The following is a 13,025-nucleotide window of genomic DNA, read 5'->3' on the forward strand; positions in this document are numbered from 1 at the left end:
GAATCAAAAGATTGGCGCCCGTCCATTGGAGCGTTGGACGGACAGACGGGTGGGCGGCAATCTATAAATCGCGCCTAATTGCCAATGTAATTTTTCATTAATCGTTTTAAAGCCTATTTTTTATGTTGAAACAAAGTAAAGGACCCGCTCTTTAGCGCTCGGCGCCCCCAACATGTAGGCGCCCGTGTGCACCGCACACCCTGCACAATAGGTAAAGCCGTCTCTGGGGGTGATTTGCGTATTATCGTAGGTCTTCTAACAGGACACTGTCACCTGGGCACATGAACAAAATGGGACTTACAGAAAGTACGAAATGCAGATTCTGTCAGGCTGATGATGAGACGGCGGAACATGTTATGTGCAACTACCCAGATCTTGATAGGATAAGACTCGATATATTTGAGCATTATCAACTAGATCCATACGACTTCGAAGAAGGACATAATAGACTTTGTTAAAATGTCTGTGCTGAAGGGACTTTAACCTAAGGATTAGCCACAATAGACATCTTAGGTCGAGTGTAAGGGTGGATAAACTAGACCTAAGATGGAACCTAACCTAACAAAATGAAGAAAACTCAGAGTGATATACACAAGTAAAATACAAGTAAATTTATACACAAAGTAAAATATTAAGCATATTGTAGATAAAAGGGTACAGCAGAAAAATTATATAGACAAGCATAAATGTAAAATAATTTAGAAAGCATGACTCACTCGAGTATTGTTAAATTATTGAATGCTCAAAGTGATTAAGTTAAATTCACGATACTACATAAAAATAAACAGTTTATATCGATTGAAGAAGTGTACTCACTCGTTCATAACTACTTATCATTGAATAAAACTGAAATATTTCCTCCCAAAGTACAATAATACTTTAGATCTAGAATTATTCCTCGTGAAATTCAATAGACAAGTTATAAAATTTTCTTACTTTTACATGCCATGTAGATTTTTTCTTTAAAAACGATCCATAATCAATACTGATTGCCTGAATACCAAAACACTTAAAAATAACATAAAAGAATCTATATTAACAAAAAATATCCCCCTGTTCTCGTTTTTTCTCTGAAAATTCAGAATAAAATAATTAACTACTAATGCTAAACGATTTTTATCTTCCAATGCCACATGTGTCAAATAAAAATGCATGTTTAATCCATAGTACTTTAGTCTTAGCGTATTAAATACAGAATTATTCCAAACTAGTCTTCTTTAAACAGTAGCTTTTTATTTTGCTCTGTTGAGTCTTATTTTACATTTATATTGGTAGATTTGTTTATAATAAATATGAAACTGACTGAAATGATCATGTGAAATCTAATAACTTAAAAAATTCACTAACGATGAACCCTTGCAGGTCAATATCTTCTGACGTTGTACGAAACTCAGCGGATAAATACGCGAACCAGCCAGGAAGAATAGAAAACTACACTCCTGGCAAATCCTCAATCTCAGAAAAAGAAGCGAAACAGGCAAGTATTTATATAGCTACACATTTATTATTTATTTCTACCTTACGTGCACGTGTCATCATGATGACCTAGGCACTTGGTCCACGTAGAAACTGGTTACAGACTATTACAAAACATCAATTTTAATTTTGTATTAACTACTTATGTAAGGCTAAAGCGCTCTATTCACATGCGTATTTGTCCGGCGGATATGTACGGCGGACAGATCCGTTGTTAGCTACATACAGGCAGATGTGTCTCCAGACAAATTCGTTGGTGCTACACATTCAGTCGTCGCGTCGTCTTGAACCACAGACGGCGAGCAAGACACATACGGCGTACGCACGGATACACACATGCGGATCTGTCCGGAGTATCTGTCCGCCGTACATATCCGCCGGACAAATACGCATGTGAATAGAGCGCTTAAGAGCTTAAGAGCCTAAATACACTGTATTAATGTTATTGCATATACCTACTATTTTTCTATAAGTATGTCTAATACTAAATACGCTATACCTATCAATGCTGAGACCTCTTCCATGTTTATTTGTGTAAACGTTAAAAACAAAGAAAGAAGAAGCTTTACAAAGCTTGAAATAGTAATCTAATAATAATCTAGTCTTAACTTGCAAATATCGTGCCATAGACAAAGATGTGTCTATTATTTTTGGTTTTTAACGAAATATGTACCATATTATGAATCTCTTTTCAGGGAGTTTCTTTCCTTTTAGTGTAACCCATTTCTTCTACAAGCTTTGTATATAACTTGTTTAACTATGAAAAATATTTTTTTTTCATGATGGAAATTTATAATAAGCCTACGTAACAGACCTTCGTCAAATTGATCTATTTTTAGTTTGGATACTGTTTTTTGTTTTTTTTTATTTTAGACCGAAACCAGAACTTTATTCTTAGTTAAGCTACCATTTTCTATTTTTCGGCTTTCCTTAATTATTATCCTTTGAATTGATTTTAAGATCACGCTTGAAAATAATATGTAATTTTTGATTGACTGAAGTTGGAAAATATTTTTTTTTAATTCCAAAATGTACCTGTTCCGCTTCAAAGAAATATTTCAGTACTTACTTGAGAACACTGCAGAGCATTTAACGTTAGGAACTCGATCTCCTCCGCTTAAGGAGTCATAAAAGAAATGAATTATGTAATAACATAAAATTCGGCAAACGTTCAACAAGCACTTCTAGATTGTCGTACGTCGTACTGTACAGTAATATTGATGGCATTGGATATTTGAATATTCTAATAGTTTTTCTTATAACATTCTTAAATTTATTTAACAAAACCTAATAAACAAACAGCAATAGCTATGAAAAACTGAAACACGCTCAAAACAGTACTAAGAAACAAAAAAATTACAGTTATGTACTTAATAGTTCGATAAATAACCAGTTGCTTCGTGGATGAAGACCCTTAATGTATTCACTTATGTAAGTTACCATAGATACACGTTTGTAAATTATTAAAATATATCCTCTTTGTTTAATAACCTTAGCTGTTGTTTAGTTGATAATCTAATTTTTGTTTAGATATTTGTAAAATATGTACTAAAAAATCTTTAAAGCTCGGGTAATATCTGAGATATAACTTAAAAAATTAATATTATTACCATTATAACAGGTTTAAAATTTTTCTAATGATCCAATATTTTTTATTTTTTTATAGTGGTGGGACGAAGTCATGGATATATTCGATGGGGTACGATTTTTATGCTGAATAATATATTAATACTTTTTTTTCTTCTTTAACACATTATACAAAACTGTAGAAGATATTCTTCGGGTATTTTAAATCGACATTAGTGGTCAGTGCCTTAAACAGTATTTATTTTAGGCCTGGATCCCGCGTACCAAATAAAAAGGTTATTAATAGCAAGCTGAAAATTTGTCAATGGCTTACGGTGTCTAGTCGGACAAACTTTGATGTACGGGAACACTGAAACAGGGGAAGTTTTAATTGCAGAACCGGTTACAGGTTTCGAACGTCAGACTACGAAAACGTTCCATATATTTTGTTGGACAGAACTTCCAATCGATTTGTTACCCATTCATTAAACTTTCATGCAAAAATCAGACTGCTATTTACCACCAATATAAATCCTGTCATTTAAAATGTTCTACGTGTCGGACTTATTAAAATGCCCACCATATTTTTCGGGCAAACATTTTTTCATATATTATATAAAGTTTGCTATTGAATAAACTTAAAAACAACTTGCTAGTTTTCACAATCATAAACTTGTCAGGATGACACGTTCCACAATTAAAATCACGTTCCACAATTAAAACTTCCCCTGTTCCAGTGTTCCCATACATCAAAGATTGTCGGACCAGACACTGTTACGCTATTAATAAATTTTCAGCTTGCTATTAATCAACTTTTTTTGTTACCTACGTGGGATAAAGGCCTATTTTATTATACGATAAAAAAATAATCTGCTTGGTAGTGTTATCATACAAAAAAAAATAAAATGGAATGGTGAGACATACTATGTTACCTAAAAATACATAAAACTCACTAGGATAACTTTTCAATGTAGTTATCATCGTAATTCTCTTTCGTGTTTGTCACTACGCGAAACCTCTTTCCAACTTAAGAAATCTATGTATGTTTCCTCCTTGATTCATATCAATCTAAATACCCTTCACAGACGTTTAATTATCTTTTATCATATCTTCATTGCAGCAAGTCTGTTACTGAAATGCCTTTTCTGAAGAGCCTATCTCTAATATTGGATGAAACCAGCCCTTGCTGGTTTCTGTAGTAGTAGAACATTCAACCAAGCTGTATTATTTAATATTAAAGAGATGTAATATGTGCTTCATACAATATTTATGACAAGTTCTTTAACAAGATACCCATTAATATTCTAAAATCATATAACATAGATAAGAAAGAACTAACGACGAGAATAAAAATTTAAAATATCTGATCTAATTCATATTGAAAGGTAAGTGCTTCAAGGTTGCGTTTTTCCCCTGTTATTGTTCAATGTTTGGAGGAACTTTTAAGAAGGCTCTGGAAAAACAGATAGCTTAAGAACAAACAGTAAGTCGCAGTGATTTTTGGCGGACAGCTAAGAAGCAAAATTACAAAGAACGTTACATTAAAAAGAGTTTGTGGAGAATTTAAAATGAAACTAAACAAAGAAAAAAAAAAGAAAGAAGTAGAAAGAAAACATCAACCAAGAAAGAACGAATGAACCAAGAAAGAAAAGTAAAAAATTTCGTTTATATCATGTGGAATTACAAATAAAATATAAATTACTAGATGTAAGTTAGACTTAAGATGTCCAATAAACTAATTGGCTGCTGTAAGACTGGCAGAATAGTTGTCTTCCAGAAAAAAAAAAACGTTCTAAGTATAAAAAAGGTAATCTGTTCAAAATTACATCAAATGACAGATTGGAATATCTTTCTAGACAATCACTTACTTACTTACTTACTTACTAGCCAACGCCCACCCTTGGCATGTTAGCCATTTGGTGGCGCGCTGACCAGTATAGACGAGCCGTTTCTCGTAGGCTATCTTCATCCTCCTCGGGTGGGTCTGTTATCAGGGCTGGGCACACTGGGAGGTGAGCAGCATCCATCTGGGGCTGATTACATAGTGGACAGTTGTCATTTTCGTGGACGCCGATGCGATGTAGATGGGAAGCCAGGTAGTCATGTCCCGTAGTTGTTCTGAACACGGCTACAATAATGGGTCTCGGCAAGTTGCGAGGGATTGGTGACTCGCGTCTAGAAATTATAAAATTTTTGGCTCCTTGGCTTCTACAAGGTCAAAGTTCTGACAGTTGTGTTCGAATGTAAAGTAAAATGCCGCGAAATTCAAATATGATTACTAAGATTAAAAAATGTGTTAACTGTTATTTGAAATTTTTATGGATTAATAAAAATATTAGTTGTGCTGATTAAATTACGAATCAATGTTACAAGACAGACATAATAATATCATAAATTGCTTTCAGAGTAATCTAGTAGATGTTATTAAACTTTCCTATAATATTTTGAGGTTATGATTATTGTTTATTGTTAGTTACCTACATAAATATTATTTTAAAACTATTTCCGTAAAATAGGAATATATTATATTGTCATAATATTGTATTATTTCTTGTAATAGATAGACTCGACATAATTGCACCCAACAAAACGTTCAAGTGTATTGCACTATGTAATAAATGTCCCAAAAGGTTCTTTAAATATTTAAATTTAAAAAGGCATACCACTAAGTTTCATCCAGGTAAGGACAAAACTAAAGCAAAAATATTTAGTGCTTTTTGGCTATTATTGTATACAGAATCAATAGGGGACATTATTTTATTTTGTTTCAGAAAACATAAAGTACCTAGCTGAATAACTACAATTTGCCCATATCAATGCAGTGCATGAATGTCAGAAAAATTGTTCACACTTACAAACTATTAGAAAACATCAAAAAATTCATACAAAAGACATTGATATTGGAAAAAATCAAGGAAACTTCAGGTGCATATTGTGTAACTACTAAAATTCTGTAAAATCCAATTTAATTCTTCATTTTGAAGAATATCATGCTAATAAAATAGAACAACAAGATCTTCACTTTTCTAGTGAACTAGAATTTCAAAAATGGAAAACTGACATGTCACGTACAGTCATCCATACATGGCTGCAGACAGTACCGGCGCTAGGGTATCAGGCGCCCACCTGCAAAACAAGCATAGGCGCCCTTCAGTGTCTTTTAAATTAATATTTTGTATCACACCAGCAGAAAAAAGCTTATTTTGGCGCCCCCAAACAGGGGCGCCCGCCTGCAGTGCATCCCTTGCAGGCCCGTTATCGCCGGCCCTGGCTGCAGAGGGCATTAACAAACAGAGTTATATTTTTAATCGTTCAGGCTTTTATGTGAAAAAAGGTAAGGATATGCAGTATGTATTTAAAACCTCAAGGAAGCAAAAAAAATTAATGGAAAATGCCATTCTTGATTGAAAGTTAGTATTTTACCAGAAAACGGCACTGTTAAAATAAATTTTATACAAACTTATGTTGGTCATGACAATGCCATGGGTCATTTAAATATTACTAAAAACGAAAAAATAAAAATAGCTTCTAAAGCCTAAAGCTTCTAAAGAGATTCTGTACCGAATCTGGAATCTGTAATCTTCTGTACATAATCTCTAATATCATCTAATACAGAAACCAGATGAATTTTAGAAGCAGTTTTGCTAGCTATTTCTATTTTTTATTTTTAGTAATATTTAAATGACCCACCAAGTCATTGTCATGACCAATGTAAGTTTGTTAAAATTTATTTTAACAGTGCCGTTTTCTGGTAAAATACTAACTTTCAATCAAGAATGGCATTTTCCATGAATTTTTTTGCTTCCATGAGGTTTTAAATACATACTGAATATCCTTAAATTTTTTCACATAAAAGCCTGGAACGATTACAAATATAACTCTGTTTGTTAATGCCCTCTGTAGCCATGTATGGATGACTGTACGTGACATATATAAAGACAATTCTTATTTTTTTTTTAAAGTTAATTTTCCATCTTTGAAATTCTAGTTCACTAGAAAGTGAAGATCTTGTTGTTCTATTTTATTAGCATGATATTCTTCAAAATGAAGAATTAAATTGGATTTTACAGAACTTTCGTAGTTACAAAAACTGCACTTGAAGTTTCCATTCTTTTTTCCAATATCCAATTTCCATCCAATATAAAAATATGAATTTTTTTATGTTTACTAAGATTTTGTAAATGTAAAAACTTTTTGAAACAAAATAATATCCCCTATCTTTCTGTATACAATCATAGCCAAGAAGCAGAAAATAGAAGTTTTTTCCTTACCTGGATGAAACTTAGTGACATGCCTTTTAAATTGGAATATTTAGAGAACCTTTTGATGACTTTTTTTGAGAATTTAGTTTTGAGACATTTGTTACAAAGTGCAATACACGTGAATGTTTTGTTGTGTGCAATTATGTCGAGTTTATCTAAAATTACAAAAAATAATACAATATTATGACAATATGTATAACAAAGAGAAGTCTTTAATATATTCCATTATATATTAATATTTTAGCAAAACTAGTTTAAAATAATAGTAGGTATTTTAATAGTAAATAATAATCCTAACCTCAAAATATTGTAGGCCTTATGTGGGCCTTTTTATCTATATACTAGACTAGATTATTCTGAAAGCAATTTATGATATTATGCCTGTCTTGTGTTAAAAATGAATAACCATTTTCAATTTTTTTTAATCAAATAAACAAATTTAAACATAAACAATTTTTAATCTTATTAGTAATCATGTTTGAATTTCGCGGCATTTTATTTTACATTCGAATAGAACTGTCACAACTTTGACCTTGTGGAAGCCAAGGAGCCAAAAATTTTATAATTTCTAGACGCGAGTGGGATTGGTGACTCTATTAGGTGGGCCCAAGATTTTCCGACGCCGGCTTGTATTTGCTGCTCTTTTATCTTCGCTTTGATTCCTCTTCTAATGGTGGATTTTGCTGATGTGTACGATTGGAAGCTAGGGGCTGTGGAAGAGTAGTGCCTTCTTTTGCAAGTTCACCTGCCGCTTCATTTCCTTCAACACCGACATCACATCTAGACAATCACATATATGTTAACAATACCTACTCATTACAAATATTTACTTTGTAATACACAAAAGTTTATTTTTAAGATCAGTTATCAGTTAAACGTATAAGAAAAAGTGATGATAAGTAAATCCTATTTGAAATACTTAAGTACTCTATTTTGTAGAAGGTATAAAATTGTTTTTATTAAAATCCCTTTAAGGCCTAAATTTTGCAGAACGTTTTCGATTTTCTTACAAAATCATCATCAGTGTTAAAAAATAAACAGGTTGATTAATGCTAGCTGAGCCACCAAAGAAATACCAGGGTGAGAACCCTTTAAATGGTATACAGTGCTAGTCATAAGTCCGTACCCTCCCCTCGTATTTTTTGAACGGTTATACCTATAATAGTGAAATTTGGAGGGAGGAAATAAACGGACGTAAGCTTCTTAACTGGTCATGACAGGTGATGTAATTATGACAGATGACTTTACAGCGCAACTGTGACAGATAATTTTAAATGGGACCTTATGGCAAGTGATACCTTGTTTGAAAGGTATTGAAAATACCTATTCTATCATACTGATTGTGTTTGAGTTTAAGTTAATTTTGATGAATAAATGAAATAAATATAAAATTGTAGTTTCGAATTTAATTAATAAAAATTCAAAATTCCGCATAAGATTGCTTGTCAAAAAGGTTGACGTAAAAACTACTAGAGAATTGAAAAACGTCAACTTTTTTGACAAACAAACCATAGGCGGACATTTGAATGTTTATTAATGAAATACGAAACTACAATATTATATTTATTTAATTTATTCACCAAAATCAAAATCAACTAAAATCCAAAAAAATTAGTATGCCTGAATAGGTATTTTAAATACCTTTCCAACGAGGTATCACTTGACATAAGGTCCTATTTAAAATTATCGGTCACAGTGGCTCTGTAACTTCATCTGTCACTATTACGTCACCTGCCATGACTAGTTAAGAAGCTTACGTCTGTTTATTTCCTCCATCCAAATTTCACTATTATAGGTATAACCGTTCAAAAGATACGAGGGGGGTACGGACTTTTGACTAGTACTGTATAGCTATGTTATAAATACATATTTGCTTGAAATTCCATAGGATGAATAGAATGTATAAGGAATTATGCCCTTAGGTAAAGTATGACATTCCCATCACGTGGGATGCAAAGTGAGTTGCTTTGTCTCTACATGACGACAGTCAACTAGAGTCAAGTAGAGTCAACTAGATTTGCCATCTAACTGTCGTCATGTAGAGACAAAACAACTCACTTTACATCCCACGTGATGGGAATGTCATACTTTACCTAAGGGCATAATTCCTTATTAATTTTATCCATCCTGTGGAATTTCAAGCAAATATTATGGAATTATAACATATATACCATTTATAGGGTTCTTACTCTGGTATTTCTTTGGTGGCTCAGCTAGCTTGCAACCTGTTTATTTTTTAACACTAATGATGATTTTGTAAGAAAATCGAAAACGTTCTGTGACGTAGGGCTTAAAGGGATTTTAATAAACCACATTTATACCTTTTACAAGGATTTTTCAATAAAATTTTTGTGATTAATGGTATACAGCCAGCTACAGGAAAAATTCTTTCTTTTTCTTGTGGATTTACTCTTAAATACCCGAGGAATTTCTACAGTTTACTATTCACTTCTTTATCTTAATTAATTTGGAGGAGGGTTTTTGATACTAACACTTATTTTTTTCGCAAAAGTGGCTAGATGATAACTCGGCTCTACCCAGCTATGAGGTCATGTTCGCAAGGGCACTTTCAAAATCTGTAAGGAAAAGGAGCATGTCCCAAATATATTTTTTATTCCGATTACATACAAAATTGTTTTTGGATCTACCCAAAATAATTAATTGTTTTTTGTTTGTGTTCAGATTTAACAAATATGTTATTTTGAGTAGGTTCTGCATCACACTATTTTATAAAACAAAGAATTATAGAAAGTTTGCTAAAAAATATTCATAAATATGAACAAATAACGATAGGCTTTGTATTGGCATCCCAGTGTTTTCATTACTAGGGAAAAATGTCATTATATTGAAAAAAATTATCTTAATTGAAGTTTTCCACTTTCCGACTAATTTCCAAATACACTGCTAAAAAAATTAGTAAACACTTCTTTAAATCTCATTCTACTAACCATTATTTTGATTAGTAAAAATGATATAAAATTTAATATTACAAATTCTCTGACAAATTTGATTTTTTTCTGATAAAATAAAAATAACAAAATATAACTCATCTTTTCGGAATATGTTATTCTTCTCATCATCTCCTCCTTCGTGAGGGTCTGCCGCGTTTAGTATTGCCTTCCATGTTTGCTGGTCCTATCCCACTAATTCCCATTGTCTCTCTACCATTTTTTCCAGATCCTCTATGACTGCATCTTTCATCAAAAACACATTGTTTATAAGGTAATTCTCGTTACTACATATTACATGTTCTGCCCATTTTAGTCTATTGGCCTTTTTATGTCTCACTAGATTTTCCATTCCAAAGAGAGACTAACTCATTGTTCTGTCTGCGCCTCCATTCATTTGTCACACTATCTCTGCAAGAGCACTATATTACTCAAAGAATTTTACGTTCCAATACCAGCAATTTATTTACTTTGCTTTGATGTTAATGTCCATGATTCGCTTCCATACGCGAGTTCTGATCGTATTACGGTTTTGTATATCTTCATTTTTGCATCTCGTGAAAAAAGTTTTGGCCTTATTAGATATTGCATCGCGAAAAAAGATCTGTTTCCCGTCATTATTCGCTTTTCAACTTCTCGTTCTACTTTGTTGTCATTGATGATTGTTGCTTCTAAATATTTAAATTATTTAACCAATTCTAAGTTATGTTCGTTTATAGCAATATTTTGCCTTTTTCGCTGTCGTTCTTGTTTTGAGACAACCATGTATTTTGTTTTACCTTCATTTACTTTTAGACCGATTTTTTATTTTATTTAATGCAGCTTCTTCAAAACTCTAGAAAATATCCCTAACGTGATATCCCTAATATAGATCATTCTACTGCATCTACGTCCTCAGCAAAGGGCATCGACAGCAGTTATTACAATATGCAATATTTTTTTACTTATTAACGATTTGATAGGTCATCTTGGCTACCAGCCGAAAGGTCCCAGATTTAATTCTTGATACGGAAAAAAAACTAACAGATGTTTCTAGGATTACTCCAAAACCAAGTCTGTCTCGACATATGTAAAGTAGATCTTGATACTTAACTTGTTTCCATTTTTTATTAGCTTTGTGTTTCAATATACCTATTATACTAAATTTTCTATATAGAATTAGTTACTTTCTGTGGTTCACAAAAAGACTAAAATGTTGTACCCAAAATTGAAACGAATATTTAAATACGCATGTCTCCTAGCATGAAAGGATAATTAATAAATGTATGAGATCTCAACACCGACTTGCATGAACCTAAACACTACTTAAACTAATATGTCGGCTTATTATAATATTATATTAATAGTTATACTGTTGTAGCATTTGGAGCAGCAAAGGAGAGTTCAAGTTCAGCCTCATCCAAGGAGTTTCATAAACCAGTGAGTATGTTATTTTTGATACGAGGTATTAACACTTTGGCTACCAATGATCCTATGATGATTCTGCGTTGTGGTGCCATATGTATCACTGGTGATCAAACTTCTTGTTTTATTTCTGGACCATATGTATCACCGGTGCACCATGCAGAGTATAGTTTAAATGACCATTAATTGTTGGTATATAAAATCGAGCAAACAGAGTATGCCGATGGGATGTAAGTGAACCTAATAGCATGTCGGACAAGTGGGCATCAAGGATGATTCATTTTAGTCAAGTTGCAACAGTAATAATAAAAAAAGCAAGATTTGACGACTATTATTAAAACAATCACGCATTGTTTGCTGAATACTGTATTATAAAAAGTAACAGAAAAAAAAGATATATGTTAACAGATAAAAAATAATATATTGGTAACTTTTTTGAAAACATTCCAAACATAGCGCCGAAGCATTTGGGCAACTATTTAGTCCATGCTGTGTGGCCCCTTCGGTACGAAAAATTTTCTGATTCGGTTTCTTTGCGGATTCCTGTTCGAAAATGTCCCCTTTAAACAAATCAAAAGGGTACGAGGCGAAAAATGCGAAAACTATACTCTTCTGGTTCATTCATATACCATGTGAATCACCGGTGATCACAAGCAAATCCCGCGTAAAAGTTATTCCGGTATGATATTTAAGCCGTCCAGAGTGACACCTATGGATCGAAGAATAAATTTATAACCACAGTGTGCTTGGTACCAGACAGAAGTCTATACAAATTTATGCGGGTATATCAGCGACTGAAGCTGATGTATTAGTATTAGTATTGGTATTTTTATTTATTTATTTATTTCATTCAATCAAGTAGTTTTCAGAGGTTTCCATGTTCACAAGTTTCCTCATTTCTTTGCGTTGGTCGTCATGGAATATTTTGTCATGCTTCTCTGATTGTGGATTTCACAAACATGGCTTTTTTACGTGATAGTTTTACTCATTGCACTTTTCGTTCTATTCGAACTAATTCTTCAGGAAAAAAGGTCATGCAAAGTATATTTTGCAAATATCTGGAACAGATAATCATCATTGTAAAAAGAAAAATCTTTTCTGAAGACTATTTTCAAGTTGGCCGGCTTTGAATTTTGATGTCACAGAAGACTCTTACGAGTAGTGGAACGAGTAGTAGACTACTAATGGTTTCAAAGAGTGTCAAACGTGAAAGTAACTAACAGGCTAGGAAATGAACTGAAAATAATTACTATCGAAAGATGAAAACTTTGCTTAGAATATTTGGTGAGAGAGCAGTGTGCAGTGTGCACTCATTATTACAACTTATGGGAGGAAGTATATCCTGGCTTAACAACCAAAAATTGTTTGA

General features: G+C 32.6%; 1 protein-coding gene across 14 annotated transcripts in view; it reads left to right on the plus strand.

The window, feature by feature from the left end:
- The window catches only part of LOC114328625 (uncharacterized), an 895,031-nt gene that overhangs the window by 713,884 nt on the left and 168,122 nt on the right, over positions 1 to 13,025 (plus strand). For 12 of the 14 annotated variants that reach the window (XM_050655804.1, XM_028277517.2, XM_028277519.2 and 9 more), the window contains 4 exons: positions 1,363 to 1,477; positions 3,143 to 3,175; positions 9,817 to 9,882; positions 11,613 to 11,671. In XM_050655804.1, the coding sequence (XP_050511761.1) occupies positions 1,363 to 1,477; positions 3,143 to 3,175; positions 9,817 to 9,882; positions 11,613 to 11,671 (273 nt within the window). The remainder of the gene's footprint in view (positions 1 to 1,362; positions 1,478 to 3,142; positions 3,176 to 9,816; positions 9,883 to 11,612; positions 11,672 to 13,025) is intronic. The other 2 variants (XM_028277523.2, XM_028277524.2) reach the window with 2 other exon arrangements.

Source organism: Diabrotica virgifera, chromosome 7 (genome assembly GCF_917563875.1).
Source record: "Diabrotica virgifera virgifera chromosome 7, PGI_DIABVI_V3a".
Classification (NCBI taxonomy): Eukaryota; Metazoa; Arthropoda; class Insecta; order Coleoptera; family Chrysomelidae; genus Diabrotica; species Diabrotica virgifera.